At 43.4% G+C, this 24049-nt stretch overlaps 1 protein-coding gene and 1 long non-coding RNA gene across 3 annotated transcripts in view; one reads left to right on the top strand and one right to left on the bottom strand.

Annotated features, from left to right (window-relative positions):
- LOC129171532 (uncharacterized) overlaps positions 1–24049 on the bottom strand; it is a 54126-nt gene that overhangs the window by 9143 nt on the left and 20934 nt on the right. For both annotated transcript variants that reach the window (XR_008566806.1, XR_008566807.1), the window contains exon 2: positions 8147–8418. This is a non-coding gene — a long non-coding RNA (uncharacterized LOC129171532). The remainder of the gene's footprint in view (positions 1–8146; positions 8419–24049) is intronic.
- ngfra (nerve growth factor receptor a (TNFR superfamily, member 16)) overlaps positions 8435–24049 on the top strand; it is a 30827-nt gene continuing 15212 nt past the window's right edge. The window contains exons 1-3 of the mRNA XM_054760254.1: positions 8435–8660; positions 11767–11932; positions 20869–21231. Of these exons, the coding sequence (XP_054616229.1) occupies positions 8622–8660; positions 11767–11932; positions 20869–21231 (568 nt within the window). The 5' untranslated portion in view covers positions 8435–8621. The remainder of the gene's footprint in view (positions 8661–11766; positions 11933–20868; positions 21232–24049) is intronic.

The raw sequence follows: 24049 nt of genomic DNA, 5'->3' as shown, positions 1-24049 counted from the left end.
ACACACAGGAACACCTCCAAGGGGTGTCCAAAGTCCAAATTTATTGGCCCTTGGCACATCTGAACAATAGAATAGATATATTATTACACATTACACTCATTTGCTTTGTCATCTACAACACAAAGCGGAGATGTGGATGTTTTAAACGAGCATAAGTTGACCTGCACTGGATTACTTTGAGCATCTTTAAGGTGCAAAATGTATCAAAGTGCCCCTCCCAACATCCATGAATGTTTTTATATGGACTGGAAAAAGGTTGGGCGCCCCTTGTGCAACAGTTGGAACTCAAAGTTGCACCCCAGCGCCATGTGTGCGCTTTGCGTCAAAAGTAAAGGAGCTCCATTTATTTCTTTTTTGCCAGCACCTGGCCAACACACGCTTCAACCCCCCCACCACCTCCCCCATCCCCTTTTCCACGTCTGCCGTGGAAGCCCATCAATCCACAGCGGGCTGAGGGGGAAACACGAAAGGGCAAAGTTCAGGAAACAATTAACTCAATGAAGCAAACAGCGTCTCTGCCGCCAACGTGCGCCTCTTTTTCTGCGTTAAATCATTACGTGTGAGAGCAACGCTGGGAGTTGTAGCGGGAAGACGTTGGGGAACGTCGTCTGCTCCTTGGAGACCGTGAGGGTCAGTGACCCTGAAGTCACCTTCAAACTAAACAGATGCGGGCAATGAGGCAGAAAGCCGATACATCACTTTTACATCTACATACGTTCTTAAACATTGTTAGAACCTTCTAACACCCTTATAGTCACCTTTACACTCCTGTTACCCAATATAGTAGACATAACAACAGAAAACAACACATAAGACATAAATCATACTGAGTATATTGGCTATAGTGGCTACTGTCTCATCAATGGAGCATTACTGACACCTAGTGACCAGTGTAGAATACTACATATCACAACAAACAAACAAAAATAAAAATGAGGGGAAACTGTGATCTTCAAGTTTTTCCACCAGAAGCCCCGACGCAGGAAACATAACAGCATCTCTCCAATTATCTTCTGCCTCCAGTTAATGCCTCGTCGTTCTCGTCAGAATAAATACCTTGTAGCACATCTTCAGCATACGCGCTCCAGATTTTGTGTCCATACTGTGCCGGATTAGTGAATAGCTGCACCCACACGGCAACGGATCACTGGGTGAACACGATGCAATACACAAGGCACGGCTACGTGTGGCGCTGTGAACACACAGATGGACCCACGTCACTCTCCATACTACAGAAGATGCACGTAAGACGGAGAAGGCGAGCTAAAAACCAGAGTCCTTTGTCTGAACTGACGGCAAAGTGGAATTTGTTGCAATAGTGCACCAACTGCAGCACAAACACACATGTGTAGTCCACCATTGTTTGTTGTTTGTGACGTCATCGTTTTCAAAATGGAGCGGTTTCATGAGTTTACACGAGAACGAGCCGGCGCTTTCTTATTTTCCCACTCTGGAAGCCGTTTTCAGGTCACCCAGAACGCCATTTCTGGGTGGATGAAAAGCTGAAACCATAAAATACTTGACCTGAAAACGTTTCCGTGTGGCTAGCCCCTTAGCTTGATGCTCGTTAGCGTAAAGAAACAGAAAGCTGTGGGTCGGAACGTTCTCAAAGATGGTCATTGGGTCCTTGGGTCAAACACAGTGGTTTCATGTGAAAAGTGCTAATAAATTCATAGTTGGTAAATAAATACGTTTAAAATGTATAGTAAAAAAGTGGTTATAAAACTACGGTTAAAAAGTTAAAGTGATACATCTCCAAAAAGGATGGCTTCAGCAACCGCATGAGTGAATGCTCTTGTCACCATTAGAGCATCTTTGACGTATTTCTCTCCCTCTTTCGGCTAGTCACGAGCTAGCAACAGCAAATGCTTCGTATTTGCTTTAAAACGTTTGAGCCTCGAGAAACGTAATCGTCGTGGGTATTTATGTGTACAAAATGCTTAAATAGCGATCACACATGTTCCTCAATTATTACTTTGAATATGTTTGTGAACTCAATGGTCTGCTGTTAGCAGTCGTGTTTTGGCTACTTGTTAGCATGTCAAATAGTAATTGCATTTTTTTTGTATGCTACAGTTAGCACACATGTATGTGAAAAAAAAGCTTTGTTTGGCTGGCTGTCTAGCAGCCTACAGTCACAAAGATTGTTCTCCATTTCATACCAAGCAGAATCAGTGTAACCTTCGTTATTTCCACGTCTTGGATCAACGTGTTATATGACACGGCTGCAGATGAAGATAAGAAATACATTTCAAAACTTTATTGGCATGCTTGTCATGCGCAAAACGAGTGATACGCACCGCCTGGAAAATGTGATAATGGGAAAAGATGCCGGAAGAAAACGGTGAATGAATACAAATTATGATTTTAGAGCAGAGAGGTGCGCCACGCATGAAGACGCACAGCGAGTGTTTATTACGTCTGTTGAGGATTTTCAGCACATTAACGAGAGGCCGCGCAGCCTGCGCAAGGTCGCGTCCTTTAAGGCGTGTGTCAAAGCACACGACACACGCATATAACACACACACACACACACACACACACACACACACACACACACACAACACAGGAGAAGTGGCCGTGCGTATGAATGAGACTTAATAAATCCATATGTTTATTGACGGGTTGGCGGAAGCGTCAGGAAGTCAACGACGGCTGCAGGAAAAGGATCGTGTTTTCATCTCAATGCAATTCAATATCATCCAAGTCAATACTCAACTACATCCCCTTAGTTCTTCATTCTTCATCTGAGGCAGACATTCTGGACAAATGGCTGCTTACAAGGTTGTGGGAAGGCCCTTTTCTCTTCCCGGTGCACATAAAAACATGCTTGGATGACTTTGGTGTGGAAGAATACCTTTTCCGTGACCAAATGGGCCAAAATTCAACTCCAAAACCTTGTAGAAAGTCCACTATGCAGGGTGGAAGCTGGGATGTGCAGCCTCACGTTAAGGCAGTAGAAGAATGTCATAACAATTTACGCATTTTCCAGACAATAAGTGATACTTTTTTTGCAGTTTGGCTGCGACTTATAGTCAGGTGCGACATATATCTCAATATAAATGATCATGTTTTCACATTTGAATTCATACTGACTGAAGGAGGAGGAAAATGAACAATTCAAAGTATTTGCTGATGTGGAATGAGATCGGGAGTTTGGTGAATTTGCTTGACCGGTAACTTGCTTGTTGGACCACCTGGCTAATGTAGTCTATTCAGCTTCCCAGGTATGTTCATGCTATTGTGTAGCTGAATAACTGTTGATGTGTTGCCTTAACATACTAGACACCTTTTCAGCCTTCTGTGTGCTATTGTGTAGTTGCAGAACTTTCCAGGTTAAATGTCCTGGCCTTGAATTTTGTGAAATAAATGTCAAAATAAATGAGTCTTCTAATCTACCGCAACATAAAATGAATCTTTTTTTTCTCTTCATGATGCATTTTATTACATAAACAATTTTATTTCATCCATTATCCATATTTCACCGATTTCATTGTGTCGCTGATCCTCATTAGGGTCGCGGGGGCATGCTGGAGCCTATCCCGACTGACTTCGGGCAAGAGGCGGGGTACACCCTGGACTGGTCGCCAGCCAATCGCAGGGCACATATAGACAAACAACCATTCACACTCACATTCATACCTATGGCCAATTTAGAGTCACCAATTAAGCTAACATGCATGTTTTTGGAATGTGGGAGGAAACCGGAGTACCCGGAGAAAACCCACACGCACACGGGGAGAACATGAAAACTCCCCGTGCGTGCGGGGGAAAACATGAAGACCTGCATTCAAATTTTTTTTTTTTTTTTGATCTCCTGACTGTGTGGCCAACATGCTAACCACTCCTAATTGATCCTGATTGTAATTAATAATGTGATTTATACCTAAGTAATAATACAATATACTTTACTATTAATGGTGTTATTAGATCATTTCAATTATGGCCTGGAAAATACGGTACATGCAGTCAAGGATGCTATATAATACTGATTTATCATTTACAATGAAAAAAGTAAAAAACACTTACTGAATTATTTTAGAAGGTTTACACGGTGAATGCATTTTCAACTGGTGTCTTGCGGGTTAAAGGTTAAAGTTTATTTAGTGTGCATTTGGCACACTTTTGTTTTTTTAAACCGGCTCCTATTCAAGCTAGTTTGGATGAGTTTAATCCGTTTTCCGTGCTAAATCAATTTGTGCTAAAGAAGTCAGCTGAATCGAATGTGGAATAATGGCGTAAAGATGGCGGCCCAGTGCGACCTGAACGCCTCGTTGCCAGAGACGTTCACGCTTTGACATACGCGCTTCTCTAGTGGCACTGTAAAGGCTCCCTGATACACACAACAATAACAAACAAACCCAAGCCAACATTATCTGTAGAGCACTTTGTGAAAACCACCAACCACTCACCAAAGTACTGAAGAGTAATAAAAGTAGTCGAGGACGCGCATAAAAATAACGCCATCCGTCCATCCATCCATCCATCCATCCATCCATCCATCCATCCATCCATCCATCCATCCATCCAACTTCTTCCGCATATGTGGGTCTGGGTCACCGTCGGGGGCAGCAGTCTCAGTAGGGAAGCTAAGACTTCCAAGTCTCCAATCCCCTCTTTCCAGTTCCACCTGGGGGACACCGAGGCGTTGCCAGGCCAGCTGTGGGACATAATCCCTCCTGGAACTTCCTGCCCGAGTCACCTCAACTGTCTTGTCTGGATGTGCAGCAGCAGCAGCGGCTCTACCCCTCTCCATAAAAATAACTCAAATGTTCAAGGCTCAAAAATAAAATGGACAAAAAAACAACAACATTCAAATAAAGCAACTCCACAATGATGACAAACACGCTTTGACGTGCTGAGTGTTGACCTTTAACGTAGCACCAATTAGCAACCATTAGCACGTTGTAAAACATCTCCATTCCAAATGTATTGGTCAGTGACCCCCTCCCAATCCGCTCCCCCCTTGCCCACCAGGAGCACATCTGCTGTATGGATCAGCTGCCATCATCTCTCCTTGTTCCTTCACTGCGGAATGTCCGTCAGAGAAATATGGCCGCTGAGAAACTTTGAACATCTTTGAATTTGGAAGGTTTTTTTGGCGTTGTGTGTTTCCAATAAAAGAGTGTAAAAGCTTTGTAAACACCGAAGGAGAACATCACCCAAGGGGGACGTTTGCCTCACCCATAAAGCACTTACCAGGAGCCAAAGGCATGCGTGCAGGTCATGAATCACTCACATGCACTAATTAGCCAGGAGCTGATTTCTGACCTCAAGTGCAGCATGGAAGATGAAAGATGGCGACAAGGAGTGTGGGTCAAAGGTCCAAGCATGAAATGAAGATGTTCATGGCGTCCATGTGGTAGTAAATAAATATGTTGATATACGCCCCGTGAGAAAGACTATACGGATAATAATTCTGCAGTCGGGGCCATTTATTCAGGGATCGGTGGAATTCCGCTTCCATTCTCATCCCGTCTCTTTGAAGACGTGATACCTGAGCTCAGTGTTGAGTACCGGAGTCCGGCCATGAATATGACAACATAAAGACACCCCGCCAGGAGAATACCATCACCATCCCTCCCCACCACCTCCACCCTGCAGGTCTGGCTAACATCCTGCGGCTTCCAGCTTGTAAGTTTGACGCTTGATATTTATTCTCCATGGCTGAGTGCATCTGCTCCTCCGAACGCTGGCTCCCAGACGGCAGCTAACCAATCCCAGGTGAGCGAGCTCCTCATCCCTTGGCTCGCCGTTCAATTCCCGGGCGGCGCGACGTGTACAACGTCGCCCCCAAGAAGAAGAAGAAGAAGATGAAGGAGGAGGAATCGCTGCGATCCATTAACATCCTGCTTGGATCACTCCGAGTCTAAAGAGCAGGTGAAGTCTGTTGTCTCTGAACTTTGGCCGAAGATCCCAACATCTGCGTTTTATATCCACCCAGCGACCATGAATAGAGGAATGATGTGCAGCGCATTCCCCCAATTCTCCGGTTACCTTCAGCTCTCCTGGCGTGCTCCTTAGTGCAACGCTGCAATCAGGATGCACACAGGAATCTCTTCCTTCATGTTGCCATGTTCACGCCAAGGAATTCTTCAGGAGATGTGTCCAAGCATTGGCAGCTCGTATTTTACACGCATGTGCTTACCATGACTAATAGAGCATGCACCATTTTGTTTCTAGCCATAAATCAACACTTACAGGCCACTTCATTAGGTACACAATCTCCATACAAGAGCTGCAGGGTTTCCCATACATTCATTTACTTTTTTAAATTTTTTTTAATACAATGTGGTGCTACCTGTTCACCCTACACATAAACACATTCTAATGGGGCTATCTGTGCAGCTTGTCGTTCCAACTCCATACAGCAGATGGCGTCTTAACGCACCACATGAAAACACGTTCACCGGGAAACAGCAACCACTGACTCGGTTGTGCATCATAAGGCATGTGTTCAGCTCTTCATGCACATCCACCGCTACGGGAAATGAAACCAACACCTGTACGTCCATAACGTCATGTTCTGTTGTTAAATAAGATTTAAAAACATGACAATGTTGCACATTTCTTATGACACAAAGCAAAAAAGCTCGGCTTCACCCATTCCACACACAATCACCGTATTTAAAAAAAAAAAAAAAAGCTCAGATTTTAAGGACAAAAACTAAATATTTGAGCGTGGACAAGAGGCCAAAATGCATAGAGAAATATTTGTTTTTAAAATATCCTTATTTGTAGGGACATGGCCCCAACGAAGTGAGCAGTGGGGTGCCTTGCTCGGGTTGTGGAGGTCACAGGAAGTAATACGTGGCTGGAGGTTACTCAGAGGTGCCACATAGGAGGACATAGGAAGTGGGGGGAGGATGGGGAAAGAAAATTGATGTGTGCCGGGATCAATAATAGAGAGCATCTCAGCTGTGAAACTAAATCACTCTGCGGCAGCTGTGCTGCTGCTGCCTGTCGGTGGGGTGGGGGGGTAGGCAGGGGGTCAGCAGAAAATAGAGCAGAGTCATTTTTTGTGACTGCAGGTGCCTTGTTGTCACGTTGAGCGACATCCTCCCTCCACAGCGGCCCTTACAGGCGGTGTCCGTCAAGCGTGTATTGTAAGGATGTTTGAATGCAGCCTCCCAGCCATCTGCTGAGTGGCCAACGGGATTGCACTTCGTTTTTTTTTGTTTGATTGGCCAACAGAATATTGAAGAAATACAATAACATTTTTAAAACAGACAAAAAGAACAAAATGGCGCAAGACAAAAAGCTGAAATGCTGATACTAACGACTAATAATAGCACAGCGCTATGTTTTTAAAGATATACATTGCGTTTTTAGCCTTTTTACTAAATAAAAAAATATGTCCTTTGGTTTGAGAGTATGCAGCCCACAATAGAAAAAGTTTGGACACCCCTTGCTAAGTAGGTAAGCCATGCTAAATATTACTGTATAGGAGTCTTGTGGTGTCACCTTTCACATCAAAAAGGATTCAAAACAAAATAATTCACGTGAATGCACTTTGGATCCTTTTACACTAGAATTAGTGTATTAAATCTAAATGACACCTAGTTTGCACCTTTTACATTTTTATTATTTTTATAATAATTACATTTACTGTGGTTATGCTGTTGTTAAAAAAAGGTGTGAAAGGGCTGCACATCGAGACAGGATTCGAATCTCCATTTGGGCATCTCTGCGTGAGCTCAGTCAGGGGTGCCCTCTTGCGGCTGTTGACGGTACGACAAAGCTGTGCAGCGCATGTTAACCAGATGAAGCTGCGTGCATGCGTGCGTCTGTGTGTGTGATTCATTACAAGCGATCACATGATCAACTCATGGGGCAATCAGGCAGGCAGCTGGCGGCTGAATATATATGTGTTTGTCATTTATTGGCCCCTTTGAATGTATGGCTCCACTCCTGTAAAAAACTATTTACCTTTTGATGGCACCGTCGTCACAATAATGAGAGGCGAGGGGGCGTGGCCAAAGTAGCCATGACTGCAGTCAGGGGAATAAAAAGTTGACAGTATCGCGTGCATGTGGCATTGAATAAAATGACTGTAGATACTAACTACCTGCACAATGACGATGTGATTGTGTTATGTTTCCCAGGGGAGGGCGCGTGCTCGTCGTGACTGCAGTGTCTTTATTACCTTTGTCGTGCACCTGCAGGAGGAGAGAGGGAGGGGAGAGAGAGAGAGAGAGGGCGGGAGAGAGTGAGAGAGACCCTCACTCCTCCTCTTCCTCCTCTGCATTGCACTTGCATCCAAGCCTCACTCCGGACAGGACACTCTCCTCCTCCTCCTCCTCCTCCTCCTCCTCTTCTTCTTCTTCCTCCTCCTCCTCCTCCTCGGGTGTCTTCATGGTCCGGTCCAGTCCAGTCCAGAAGGTCCCGGCTGGGTGGCGTGATGCTGCAGTGGACTTGCTGTTAAGAAAAGAAAAATAAACATTTTAGATGGAAATGAGAACCTCCACGTAGCTGCTTCTTCCTCTCCTTTATCACTTTTTGGGATTTTGTTTTGGGTGGGTGGGTGACTACTCCAGCAGCAGCAGCAGCAGCAGCAGCAGCAGCAGCAGCAGCAGCAGCAGCAGCAGCAGCAGCAGCAGCAGCAAACACTCACTAACAGGATGACTTCCTTTCCGGCACTTGTGATAGTGTACACTCTCGTAAGTATGCACTTTATTCATTCATTCATTCTTTTCTGATGGCTTGTTTTTTTGGCGTTTCAATGACTTCTTCTGGACTGAACTCAGGTCATCTAAGTACTTTCTTATGACCAATGCAGTGTTAATAATCCTAAAAGTACATTTCATTGCACCAAAATGAGCTCTTGGACCAATATTGCAGTGAGTTTCCTGACATTAATCAGATTAAGACTGATTACGAGCACATTTGTATGCACAGAGTGCGATGTTATGATGACTCAGTCGTCTTCTTGCAACTTGTCTTCATTAAAGAGGACTAATTCAGCATACTTCTGTGAATGCAGCACGTGAATTTGAACAAACACAAGCACATACTGAACATGCATTCCACTAGGGCTGCAATAATTCATCGATGAAGCGATGATTCATCAATGATCCATTTGATCAACAACAATTTTGGTATTTGGTTAATCGTTTTTTGATGTGAAAATGGTAAATAGCCTCTGATTTTAGCCTCTCAAATGTCAATAAAAAAAAAATACTTTAAACATTAAAGAAAACAAAGAAGCGACCAAAGAAAGTTTGTTGGTAACATATTTGTTTTGATTTTCATTACGGTAATCCCTCGTTTATGACGGCTATGCAATATATGAAGTTCCGCCAAGTAGAATTCACTATTAATAAATGTAATCATTTCCTGATTATGTCATCGAAAATCTGTTTTCAATCTTCTAAATACAGTTTTACATTATTAGAGCCATCAAGACATGAAATAACAACCCTATAAACACCTTTACATTTGTATTAGCCAATATAGTAGATATAATCAGAGAAAATAAGACACATTAGACATAAATAAGACATAAATACTCACACATTAGCAGTTCCTTGTTTTTTCCTGGACAGCGTACTTGCGGCTTTAAATGGCTTCACACTCGTATTACCCAATATAGTAGACAGAATAAGAGTAAATAAGCCATAATATGGATATAAAACTCCTGCTCCAGCAGTGTCACAGTAAATGTGTTCCCTAGGGAACCTTAGTGAGGAGTCTGGGCCTGTCTCACCAAACACCGACACTTAGTGGCCAATGTAGAATACGGTACTACGTTCACAATTACAATGCCTTGTATTTGCATTTTTATGCTTGAAAATGCTTCATTTAGGCCAAAAATAAGTATAATTTGCTTCAATATGCACATTTTCTTTACTAATAATAGGCCTTTATTCAACCACAAAACAGTGATCATTTATTAATTTGTAAAAAAAAAAACAAATTACCGTATATGATCATTGAACCGTGATATTGCAAGGGATGACTGGAATTATGCTCACTTTTTGCAAATATGTCATTGCCAATTAAGTCTGCGAGTATGCAAATTCGCCTATTATGTCATCACGGCACACCGCACCCCCGCCACAAATAGATTGCAACCCTGTGAGAAACACTGCTATGTGATTTGTCATACTTTTGCACGACACAAAATGTGAGGTTTGCAACCTGTGCAATGTTTTTTCTGTCCTTTGCATGCCTTCTTTCACACCCCTCGACCACCACGGAACAATGTTACTGGTCCTTGTTTCTCATGCAATGCAACACGTATTTAAGACATAAAAGCACATACTTGTTCCATACATTGCCAATAAATGTGATGTCAAACGTCTTCTAGCCTATGTTCATTAATTAAAGGATGAATGCCTTTTTCCATGCTATGCATGCACATGAAGGCCGTATGCAATACAGTAGATCCTTCTGGGCTACATTCCAAGACCCCCCAGCAATGTACTTACTTACAAAACGTTCAGTTATACAAAGAATCTTCCTGCTGGAAAATGTTGAGTGATTTGACTTGTCAGACAGCGCCCTCTGCTGGGTTCATAGCTGCAGCACTCTTTTCCCCCTGCAGATAGCGCCATCAAACCACTTTCTATTCAGGTTATCGTAAAATTAGGGGAGGAGTTAGGGTGCGGTGCTTAATGGGTGTTTCTCCTTCCAACATGTGCCCCTTTAGTTTACGCTTTACTCAGTGACAGTCCTTTCCGGATCAGAACCCCGAGCCTGCACACACACTGCCGGAGGAATATTATTTAGGAAAGGAACCGTGCAGGTGAATGACAAGGATGACGCGCGGAGGCAGCTGCTCCGAGGAGCGTGCGGCGCTGCCAAGCGCTCTGTTGTGACAGCTGGCCTAAAGGGCGGCCATGACGCCGCAGCAATTCAATTTAGGGAAGAATAAACCCCGCCCAAATTGAGCGTGAAATCGGGGAGGAAACAAAAGCGGGATGACTTAACCAGATCATGTGACCGCTTGATTGTCGGCCCGATGTGGAAAGGAAGGAAGGACGGAGGTGCAAAGTCTGTTTTAAAAGAAAAGGGAGCGTATAAGACATAACGCAGACAAAAGGAAGAAATGAAACTAAAGAGGTTAAGAGATAAAAACACTGACAGTGAAGTGGACTTGACACCTGGCGCCTGCCATCTTGCACCAGCTGCTATTAATAATCAACATTCCGCAATACGCAACATTAAAAAGTTTGTACTGATTTGACCTCTGACCTCGCCTACCGCGCACTTGAGGATGATAAAGAGTCACAAACACTCCCATTGCTTCTCTTTTGGACAAACACACAAAGTAATCAAGTTATGGTTGCACAGGTAAGAGGTTTTGTTCGCGTCAAAATGAAATAAATAAATAGCATAAAGTAATAAATCAATAAAAGATGAAATTAATGAAAAATCGGAAATACATGAAGCAAAATGGGCAAAAAGAGGTGAAGCGATGTTAATCATAACAGCCTGTGTGACTGCTTTGAGTGTGACTCCGCTTATGTCACGTAACTTCCTGTCTACTTCCTCCTTCCTTAACACAAAAAGCTAAAGAAAAAGCCAAAACATGTGTAGAGACAGTACTGGCTGAGCCATGTTTATGACTGATCAGGATGGACGTTTAAGGCGCGGCACGCACGTTTTTACAGCAGGTTTACGACTCCTCAGGGATGCTCACGCAATTTATAATGATGATGATGATGATGACGACACACACCGAGCAGCCATCTTTTTCATTGTGTGTCTTAACTTTTACTTCTGCTATTCGCTGACGTCGCCGTGTCCCCCTCGTGCCGCCAGGTGACGCTAGCGACGGCAGCATCCAAGAGCGAGCGGGCGGTGCAGCTGCCCTGCGACTCGGGCCAGTACACGAAGGATGGCGAGTGCTGCAAGGAGTGCCCGCCTGGGGAGGGCGTGGTCCGGTCGTGCGGCGCCACCCAGACCGTCTGCTCGCAGTGCCTCGACAGTGAGTGGTTTCTCCTCTCACCTTTAACCTTTGCTCCCAGATGTTCTGTTGGTTTTACTGCCTTGGTATGCTATAGGGACAAAAGTATTGGGACAGCTACAGGAAGAGAAAAGTGAACAAAATATGGAGTTGTGCTGCTACAACAGCTTCTGGGAAGACTTTCGGGGACTTTTTCCAGTTCTTCCACACCACACTCATCCAAGCAGGCCATCATGGCGCCAGCTTTGTGCACTGGCAACAGAAAGGGCCTTTCTCCCACAAAATTAGACGTATATAGTTGTCCAAAATATGATGAATTGGGAACTAAGGACTCTGTCTAATTTGCATAGTTGGCCATGACGCATGTTGGAGACATCAAGTGAGTTAAAAAACAAAACATGACATTTAAAAATACAAATAAACTTCTTCTGTTGCTTCTTTTGGGGATTTAAAAAAATGTCAAGCATGACGGAGCTGCCTGGGAGTGCTTTTGGAGGGTGGGGGCATAGCAGGACCCGCTGCTCGCTGAGAAGAGCGATACATGCGTCTCCAAAAGTCTCCAATGACACCAGGAAAGCTCGATAGATTTGTCGCTAGTCGCTTTTCTACAGGAGTCTGATAATCGCTAAACTGTCAATAATGAGCCCTCCTGCTACGTCTTATTCTCTGGCAGAGCACGTGAGGTGTGTTAAGGAGCAGAGTGACGACGCCAAGCTCCAGTCCCATTATGAAGTGTTTATGAGCAAGGGCAAACAGCTCACTACAAATAAATGAATGTATGGGAAACACTGTGGTGCAGTGGTGTCCAAAGTGCGGCCCGGGGGCCATTTGTGGCCCATGACTCTTAACACTCAAAAAAAAAAGAAAAACATTTGGAAAATAAAGTATAAAGGCACAATATACAAAAAAAGCTGAAAAAAAGCTGACATGTTTTAAAAAAAAAAAAAAAATATCCAAAGTAAAATGCCCCTCGCAATATTGCATTTTTAAAAACATTCATTCATAAATGATCACTGTTTCATGGTTGAATACGGGCTATTAGTTTAAAAATGCATATTTAAATAACATTGTACATATTCTTGGCCTAAATGAAGCATTTCAAGCATAAAAATGATCTTACTAAATGAGTTGAAATACAAATACAAGGCAGAAGAAGCATTTAATTGTGAAATGTAGTGCTGTATTCTACATTGGCCACTAGGTGTCAGTGTGTGGTGAGACAGGCACTAGACTCCTCACTAAGGTTCACATTTACTGTGACACTGCTTGAGCAGAAGTTTTATTTCCGTCTTACATGCCTTATTTATTCTTATTTACTATATTTACTATAGGGCCGCACGGTGGTCTAGTGGTTAGCACGTTGGCCAACACGGTAACAGCTTGGAGATCGGGAAGACCTGGGTTCGATTCTCCCCTGAGCATTTCTGTGTGGAGTTTGCATGTTGTGTGCGCGTGGGTTTTCTCCGGGTACTCCGGCTTCCTCCCACATTCCAAAAACATGCAGGTGAGGTTAATTGGAGACTCTAAATTGTCCATAGGTATGAATGTGAGTGTGTGTGAGTGTGAATGGTTATTTGTCTATATGTGCCCTGCGATTGGCTGCGACCAGTCCAGGGTGTACCCCGCCTGTCGCCCGAAGTCAGCTGGGATAGGCTCCAGCATACCCTCGCGACCCTAATGAGGAAGAAGCGGTATAGAAAATGGATGGATGCATGGATATTTACTATGTTTACTATATTGGGTAATACAACTATAAAGGTGACTATAGGGGTGTTATTTCATGTCTTGAGGGCTCTAATAATGTTAAAAACCACATTTAGCAGATTATTAACAAGTTTTCTATGCTCTAAGAAAATATTCCATTTACTAATACTGAATCCTACTTTGCGGAAATTCACTTATCACAGTCGGGTCTGGAACCAATTATCCGCGTTAAACAAGGGACGACAGTATGTAAAAATATCACCTGCTAGGAAAACACCCTGGAGGACTGGAGCAACAAACTTTAGTCAATGAATGGCCGTCAGATGAGTTCATTTCGACACAAATTAACAGTGTAGCTGTGTACTCCAAAATAAAATGTATTATTATTATTAGTAGTATTCTTGTTTCTGGCTTCAATTTCAGCCTTGAGCTTTGGGAATATCAGAATGTTGAGAAAAGTGTGTAGTAGCGTCAGTCTCCACGCTGACTTTGTGACTGCGATTCCAAACACTTTCAGAGTCAAACAAACGAGCGCAGCCACGCATGTCAGCTCTGACGTCACGCTGAAGAAACTAATCCCTTTATCAGTCCCAGAGGGGGAAGAACTCCTTCTATTGTTTACTTTTTCCATGCATATATTAAAATATTCAAGCCCACAAAGCACTAAACAAGTCATATCTGACACTTAAGGAAATAAGGCAAGGTCCCATTTCAGCGACGCCGCATGAAACGCTTCAGCGTGCTGCAAGCATGCAGCCGAGCCGGGCCGCGTGCCAACACTGTGACAGACGAGAAGGCTTCTTTGTCACAGCGCTAAGTGGCCAGTAAAGGTCAACGATGCAGCGCTCGTCCAATTATGACAAGACCAATTGTGTGGCAGGTTGCTCTGCAGTGTTGCGGCAATATACTGTGTGCTGGCGCGCGTGCACACACACACACACACACACACACACACACACACACACAACAACAACAACAAAAAAGCTGGATATTTCTAATTTCACCACAAGGGATGTTATTAAATTGAAAAGGAATGAGAGATTCTTGAAAACTTTTTCCACAACAGACTTTATACTCTGGCTTGAATTATGTTAGGAAATCAAATTTTTTTTTTTTTCTTTGGCTGACTTCCTATGAAAAGGTTTGTCAAACTAATGCAAGCCGGGAAAGAAAGCAAATTAAATAGCAGTGGTAAGTGGTCATTTGGATGTGTGATAGGGAAAGTATTTCAATTCTACTGTTAAATGTATGTTTCACTAAAAAAAAAACCCAACCCTCTTATTGAGTATGAACATATGATTAATTTCAATAAAAACAGTATTTGAACAATGCCACAAAACCTCTCAAAATGCCATTCTTGCATCTCTTACTACACTTAATCAACATAAATGAAGCAAAACAAATAGGCACAAAAGTATTGAGACACCGACATGTAGTTTTATACCTACTGTATATAAGCCACCATTTTGTGCAAATACCTTTGACATGGATATATTCTACATAAAAATGGCTGCAATTCTTAAACCCTAAATGAAATGCATTACAAAACCACTTAAATGGAAGCTAAACTTGTTTTGATGTCATATCTATTGTAGTGGTGCATACATACAAAAACATCCTAACACTTGTGGACGTAGTAGCTGGGTGTGTACAGTACAACAGCTAGTGTTAGCATTAGCTTAGCTAACATCTTAGCAGCTGCCGCTTTAACAAGACACCATCATGGCTAAAGTTACGATGCAAAGACAACAAAGAGCTAAACAAAATAATAACCTGTCAAAATACTGCCTTATTTATCACAAATTGTCAGACATTTTCTATCAGCAGCACACACACTGAACTAAACTTCCTGGTCAAAGGACTCCAATAAGGACCCGCGGCTGTCCTTGAAGGTGCCTGACTAAATGACTTCAGCAAATGTACAAAATAACATTCTTCTTTGGCATGAAATGAAAGCATGTACTGCTCTTCTCAATGAGCAGCGGGTGCTGCCATGGGCCCCTCCCCCATCTATAAGCACTCGCAGGCGGCTGTGTTGTTTTTGAAAGTAGCAAAAGCGACAAAAAGAAGCAACAGAAGAACGTTTGTAGTCCTGTGGGAAACACTGGCTATGCTGTTTTTCCAACTTTCTAGCGACGTATGGTCATTATAGCTTTCTTAAAACAACACTAACTATGTGTTTCTTTTTCTTCGCTGCTGGTCAGTAGCCATGCAAACACACCACTGACCTGCGCAGCAAATTCTTTTGATTTCCCTCCTGGGGAAAATGAAAGACGTCCACCTCGCTGTCCACATTGTGAATCAACTTGAACAGTCTGGTCTTTATTCTAAAATCACGCGTGCATCGTTTGGCTTTGTTGGGGGCTGTAAATTGTAGTCAATGTTTTGTTTGTTCTCCTGCTTTCTTTTGAAATCCCCTTTTGGGCAGAACACTTATTTCTCTCTCCAGAATCCCTCTTCTTCATCCTCTCCTCCTCCCTGTTGTGATGACTCACCGGCTGTGTTAGCGGAGAAATTGCTATTAGAGAACTTGGCACCTGAGGGCAGGGCGTGCTTGTCATTCATCATGCATAGCGTTACATGAATGCAGCTCAATCTGCTGCCGCTAATTAAACTGCACAGTGAACAATTATGGTATCGGCGCCGTGCGTGAACACTACTTACTGCAGCAATTAAGCCCTCGCACCCTCGGGAGGTTACATCCAATTTCCGGTTTGCACGCCGAGATGACCCCCGCCCCGCCGACCTCACCTGAGCGTGTCGTTGAAGTGCACGACTGAATCATTGATGACCTGCAAAGTGCCAAACATCCATTTCCTGTTTCACGGGTGAATCTTTGCTTACCGCACTTCATTCCCACTTCCTGTCGGTGAAACCCACTAGACGCCCCCTCCCTCAATCACACACACACCCCCACTTCTCATCAAGTGGCAGCGTCAGCACTGTTGAAATATTTATCAGCCTCGTCTCCTGCTTTCTCTTCCGTCACGAGCCGCAGTCGGACCTCCCTGCCCCGCTACGCTGTGTGAGCCGTTCTGGAAAAAAGCTGACATGTCAGCGTGGCGATTAAGAGCTTCAAGGGCAAAGTGGGAGGGGGGGTCAAGAAGACAAAATAGAAGAAAATCCTTTATAGCCTTACAGTACTTCTTTGGGGGTCTGGTAAGATCCACCCTCCTCTGCAGTGCCCCTGGTGGTCGGCACTCACACTGCGCCACATGCATTGGGAAGTGCCATAAAATAAACCTACAGTACATACTACAACCTGATTCGTAGCTTATTGCGAGTCGTTCTGTTTATTTAGCTGGTGGGAGGAGGAACTGCATTGCAGGTTTGGTGCTCATGCATGTGCCAGGCCCAAGCCCACCCCTTCCAAGCACACCAGGAAAATGGACAAATGCAGAGTTGTTCATCGTGTTCTATAGGACAAATAAATCACCACCTACCACACAAAAAAAAGATGATTAAAGTCAATGCAGAGTTTCTCAAACGGTGGGTCGGGACCCACATTCTGTGTTGGCCGAAAGTCACAAATTACAGTAAAATATTTAATGTAATTTTCTGTTAGTATTTTTTTTATTTATTTATAGAAATAATTAATAAATAATAACAAAAAATTGAAACAAGTATTCTGAAAACAGGTTTGATTTGCGCCCTGTGATTGGCTGGTGACCAGTCTAGGGTGTACCCCGCCTCTCGCCCGAAGTCAGCTGGGATAGGCTCCAGCATACCCGCCACCCTAGTGAGGATAAGCGGCATAGAAAATGGATGTTTGATTGGCATCTTCTTTGTTGCTAAATACAAATATGAATGAACTATTATTTTATTGTATCGATGATTTTTTGGGGAGTTGACATTCGTCCTTTTAATATTGTGCTGTGAAAGACATTTTGCACATGTATGTTTGTTTAAAAAGATGACAAACGTGTTTATGACAACAGAAAGGGCCAAAGTGAAGGTTTTGGCTGACAGAGGAGGCACAGTGTTATGTTTAAAAAGGCACTTTTGCACGCTCAGCTCAGCTCACGCTCAAAGTGTCCAAACGCAAACTAAACGCTTCGGACGTAAAGAGGAAATTGTGAGAATCCTCAAGGCTGCATTATTGATGACGCTAATGGGTGAAGGTCTTCCCTCCCATCCTTTTGGTGGAATTCCGTTCACTTGTTCCTCGGACCTGTGTCATTTGTCAACACGAGGTTGTGTGGTCCTCCCCACACTGTAAACAACACTTCCGTAATGCCTTTCTGGACCACCCTGCTTCTGATTATTCCTGCAAACATTCCTGACTTCTTCCCCCCCACCGATCTCCTACCTGTGCGTGTAAAACGATCCCAGCCTTGAAAACATCAGTGCTGTTCACAAGGTGTTAGCCCCGTCGCCGGGTGCCAGCACTTGGCAACATGTGCTACAACATAGCTGCAGGAGGGGGTGGTAGGTGAGGGGGGGCTCCACCAAACTAAATGCTGTTAATCAACATGACAGGCACATGTGCAGGCTGACACATTCACACATCATGTTGTTACTGCCGTTACACACACCAGCCTGTGATTTACTGCACTGCAGCAAGACGAGCAGCAGCCCAAAGCACAAGTTCAAACGCCACAGACAGGCGTCATGGATTTTCTGACATTATACACAACAGAGCCCCCTCGAATTATATTATGAGGAAGCACATTGCTGGATACAACCAGCCTGAGAGCACCGGGGGTGTCCAAAGGGCGGCCCAAGTTCGGCCAGCAGTGGGTTTTATTAGATACTGGCTTTCTAAACAATATCTGATATCTGATCTCATCCAGCACTGAATTAGCGAGACCAATATCATGCGATACCAATATCAGCAGCAGCTCTTCCTTTAAACTAATGTTGCGTAACGAACACCTGATGCTTCTTTTGCTGTGACGCCACTGGATGCATTTCACAAATAAACACTTGGTGGGCAAAATAAGGCGAATACAGTCATCTCTCGCCACGTCACGTTTCAAATTACGCTGGTCCAGTCTATCATGGTTTAAAATAAATAAATAAATAAATAAATAAATCATCACTGTTTCGTGGTCAAAGATGGCCTATTATTAGTAAAAGAAAATGCATATTTAAGCAAATTTTACATACTTTTTTTTGCCTAAATTAAGCATTTTCAAGCATAAAAATGTGTAAATGAAGTAAAATAAAAATATAAGGCATTCGGAGGACGCATTCAAAGACGTGATGATATGTAGTATTCCACACTGGTCACTAGATGTCAGTAATGTTACGCTGATGAGACAATAGCACTGTACTGTACATAATACAGTAGGAAGTAGAAAGAGAAAAGCAACAAGGAACTCTCCCGATGTTAACATGTGTGAGTCTATATCATGTCTTATTTATGTCTAATATGTGGGGGTGTCAAGAGACGAGACAATCCATGAGATTTGGTCTACGGGAACAAGAATGAACGACAATGAAAAAAAAAGCAATCTAATAATATAATTTCTACTACGTTACACTCTTCTAGCGGCCCCGCCTCCACCCGCCGAGACAAAGAGACTGTATGACTGGCAAAAGGGCTCACTTTGTTCGTGCCGTTGTTCTATGGAAGAAACGCGCCAAGGTGCTGGAACCAATGCACAGAGTGAACTCTTTACCTGCCTGTCGCTGTATTCTCAGGGCACCGAATTGATCGCAACTGGACTGTTCAAGTTCTCTTAGGAGATGTTTCGCTTCTCACCCGAGCAGGCTTCATCAGTTCATGCTCAAAGACTAGGTAGGACAGCTCTTGTCTGACTAGATAGGACTGCTCTAGTCTGAGGGGTTGGTGCAGGATCCAAGGTATTTATCCTCCAAATTCATCGGCCGGCCGATAATTCAATTTGGACATAATTCTACATTCTATCTTAAGGGGTAGGACTAAATAAACTCTAATTTGGACATAATTCTATATTCTATATTAAGGGGTAAGACTAAATAAACTCTAATTTGGACATAATTCTATATTCTATATTAAGGGGTAGGACTAAATAAACTCGGGTTCTTCATACTCATTTTTGGACATGTTGAATTGTCCGAGTGTAAACGTGACGTTCTTCTATGGTCACGGCATTAAGCATTTTACAAATGAACTCCACCATTCCCATTAGTGCATACGAGCGTGCAGCATCAACATGCTACTGTGCAGTGCAGTGCAACAATCATCCATCCATCCATCCATCCATCCATCCATCCATCCATCCATCCATCCATCCATCCATCCATCCATCCATCCATCCATCCATCCATCCATCCATCTTCTACGCCACTTATGGCAAGCTGGAGCCTACGTGTAACTATCCATGGAGGTTATTTCTTGCAGGCGCGAACCTCTCAGCCGCGCGAGCCGACGCACGGGTCGTTGAAAAGCAGCAGGCAATAATTAGGCGGCTTTTAGTCTCTTTATGTTGCCACGTAAAAGCTTTTCATTCTCCTTCAAAGACCAAAAAAAATAAAAATCAATAATGCTTCTAAAGCGCAACTCCCTCAACCTTTTGAGGTGACGGATGATTGCCATTTTAGCAACTACTTGTGGAGTAGAAGTGGTTTTTGTTGTCAATGGACTGCAAGAATGCCTTTATGGAGCTTGCTTTGTGCACCGGGAACAGAGCGAGGGCCTTTCATGAGCACTGGAGTCCGCCCACTCATTGATTGATTCATTGATTTGGAGGATTAGGAAGGATCCGGCAAAGCTCAACTCTCTAAAGCTGGACTTTTGGGGTATTCAATGACTCCCAGTGAACTCAGCTTACGTACGGCACAATAACATCCATTTTGTACACGACGACGACAACACCTGTGCCCGGCCGAGCGCCCGCCTGGTATTTAAAGCGTTGAAAACACATCACGGATCGATATAATCGCCTCGCCTTTGACTCGCTCGTCAAACAAGAGCTGCGTGATGTCGGGGTGAGTGGATCAATGCGTCCTCCTGCTCTAATGAAAGCGAGGTAAACACTCTTAATGCCATTAGAGCCGATGTTTATCTCCTCCGCTAACAGCTGCTATCCGCTACCTCCAAACAAACCCACCAACATAGCAGGAAAACTACTGAACTCACTCATATTGTGCCGTTTGATTGTATTTCCCAATAGTCAATACAAAGGCCGGTAAATTAGTAGAATAGGTCCCTTTTTTCGTTGCTAGACAGAATAGTACACAATCTGCACATGGCAGCCACAGACGTTGGACATTGTAGTATGTCCTGTATGGTCCTCATGCTCGTGTCCTACATCCTTGTGCTGCAGGCGAGACGTTCTCCGAGAACTACAGCCACACGGAGGAGTGCCAACCATGCACTCAGTGCACGGGCCTCATGCGCATGGAGACGCCTTGCACAGACTCCAACGACGCCATCTGCGTGTGCCGCTACAACTTCTACTTCGACAGCGTGTCGGGCCGCTGCGAGCCGTGCACCGTGTGCCCCGCCGGCCAGGGCGTGTTCGCGCACTGCGAGCACGACCACGACACCGTGTGCGAGGAGTGCGTGGACTACACCTTCTCGGACCGCGAGAGCTCCCTGGACCCCTGCCTGCCTTGCACCATCTGCGACGACGAGACCGAGATCCAGCTGGCCCACTGCACCCCCACCAGCGACTCTGTCTGCCACAGTAAGTCACCCCGTTACTTTAACACTCTCTGATCTGAGTGCTGAAAAAACAAAATGGCCGACGACCTGTGCGCCTGGCACTAAAGGTAACGGAATACAAAATGTGCTAAAAAAAACAAACCACTGACTGTGAATATAAGATGCAATGTGATAGACTTGTCTACAATTTTTCCCAACAAAGGAAGTGCTAATTAAGTGTATGCTAGCGACTCGTAATTAGTAGAAGCTAACGCCCCCCCCATGGCACTGGATATTAAACTGAGATAAACTAAAAAAGATGAAGATGATGATTCGTGTAGTATTGAATATTCAACGTAATATTGACATGTCAAATTCAAAAACACATCAAAAATAACTAGAAAAATATATGATTATTTTTAAAACAGCGACGTGATCCAAACAAGGAGCAAACTGACCCTCGGACTGTTAACCCCGAGTTGGCGATAAAGCGAAAGATGAGCAAACATCGTATAACAGGTTTCCACGTGTGCGTACGTCTCCTGCACGTCTGAATAAGACATCTGTGTCGGAGGGAAAGCGTGGCGGTCGGAGGTCAGCTCTTCAAATGGCAGGAAGTGGCTAGCTTTTAGCGTGAAAAGAGGTCAAAGACGACCGGAGAGTGAATGCGCTGCTCTCCCACGAAGACGAAGAAGAAGAAGAAGAAGAGGAAAAGGGCCGCAGTGCAAGTTGTAAATGAAATCAGGCCCACGGGGCATCCAATCGTCTTCAAAGTGGACACGATGGAGTTCAACTGTGTTCACTTCTGATGGAATTACCAAACAACGTGGAAGTAAACGTTTCTTACATGGACAGAAGTGTTTGTGCCCTCAGGGTGGTTAGGAAATGCTTTGTGTGGGAAACCGGGGCTCGTAAATTAAACCAAGGTCTGACTTTTTAATGATGTTCTAACAGCCAAAAGTGTCCCTAGAGCTTGTTTACGAACACAAACGTGAGAAAAAATAAATGTAATGCCTTCACTACACATCTTAAAATGCCAGCTGCCAACCATCCATCAGTCGGCTACGGATGTCATTTTGCAAAAGGCGATCCTCGCGTGACGCTGCTGTTAAAATGTGAGCATAATGTTAGCACTTTAGCATCACATAGCTATGCTAGTAGTTTCTGTGCTCCTGTCCCACTCACACTTAACGTTACGTTGTTGTGTGCGATATACGGCATCTAGCACCTCTTGGAGACAAACACAGCTCATTAGCATTAAAGCTACAGACACGCACAACTGCGCCTTCCCAGCAGGGCTTACTAAAAGCACTTTTCAAATGTCTAAGTTCCAGCATCAAGACTAACACGCTTCCAATATACGATGGTGGCACCTCCGAGACACATTGGAAAATTGGTTAAAAATACCATCACACCTTCAAAGTGGACGACACATGCAGAGGCGGACAGAGCATCCTTCCAGCTGTCAATCACAGCATGGCCAAGGATGAGGGCGAGGAGAATGGCGCTCTGAAGCAATTCCGTGATGATGATGGATCGATTGGAGTCATGAGAGCCCTGTGACTGGGGCTCACGTTTCGCTGAGTGACCTCCATCAACACACACACACACACACACACACGCGCACACTCAAAACGGCCACACAAACACTTTCTTATGAGCTCCTACAATCAATCATAAAGGCTGATGAGGGGCACACGCTTGCAAAAGTATTGGGACAGCCAGAGGAAGTTGACAATTAAGGAAACGTTTCATCCTTGGAGGACCACAGTGCAAAATGAAAGGATGCAACTTTGCCACTTTGACATTTTGTAAAGCGACACACGTAGATACTGTATGCTAACAAGTTATATCAATACAGTATATTTCAAGGAAAAACTGATATAGGTGAAAAAGTATATTAGTATGCATGTCACTTTTTGCTCCCCCCCCCCATTTTTACAGCACTTTCCAAATATTTTTATACATTCTTCTTAAATCATCCTTGTAAATTTACGTCTTGTGATATGACTTTTTTCCACAAAAATTTTGACTTTATTCCAAATAATATAACTTTTCACCCCCACCTCATTTTCCAAAAAACAACATATACAGTACTGTACAATATATTTAATACTTCAACTATATGCTGATAAAATGAATTTTTTCCTCATAATGTTACAAGCTTATTCCTGTTAAATTGGGACTCATTAAAACACTTTTTTTCTTAACATTTTGACTTTATTCTTATAAAATTGCAGCTGTTTTTTTTCTAAATTTTCGAATTATTTGAACTTTTTCTTGTAAATATTCTTTTCATAATATTATGACTTTATTCCAATGATATTGTGATATGTTAACATTATACATTTTTTCGCAAAGTAATTTTCCAAAAATTCAAACTGAAATTGTTGTTTTGTTAGTTTTTCCAATCATAATATGACTTTAAAAAACCCATCTCTTAAATATTTACACTTAATCCTACTAAAATTGTTATTTTTCATCATATTATGATATTTTTGTAAAATTAGGACTTTTTCTCGTTAGATTAAAACGTTTTTCTCTTAATATTTTGATTTATTCTTGTAAAATGAAAATTTCCATGTTTGCCGTTGTTTTTTAGTTTTCTTGTCATATTATATTTTTAGAATGTGCCACGAGCCAATGAAAAAACGCACTTTGGACACACTGTTGTACGAGATGTTGGGGTGTGTCTGTGGGGACGTCAGAGGTCAATAATGTTCTCATTCTTCCACACCAAGCGCTTTACCAACCTTGCTCTGCCTTCCCAGAAGTGTTGCCACAGACTTAGAGGCTAAGATGAAGAAATAATCATTTGATCGACTGATGAAGGGATGGAGAGGCGTGTCTCAATACTTTTG

Source organism: Dunckerocampus dactyliophorus, chromosome 18, assembly GCF_027744805.1.
Source record: "Dunckerocampus dactyliophorus isolate RoL2022-P2 chromosome 18, RoL_Ddac_1.1, whole genome shotgun sequence".
Lineage (NCBI taxonomy): Eukaryota > Metazoa > Chordata > Actinopteri > Syngnathiformes > Syngnathidae > Dunckerocampus > Dunckerocampus dactyliophorus.
Note: the sequence above shows the minus strand (reverse complement) of the source record. Positions and strands in the feature narration are given on the sequence as shown.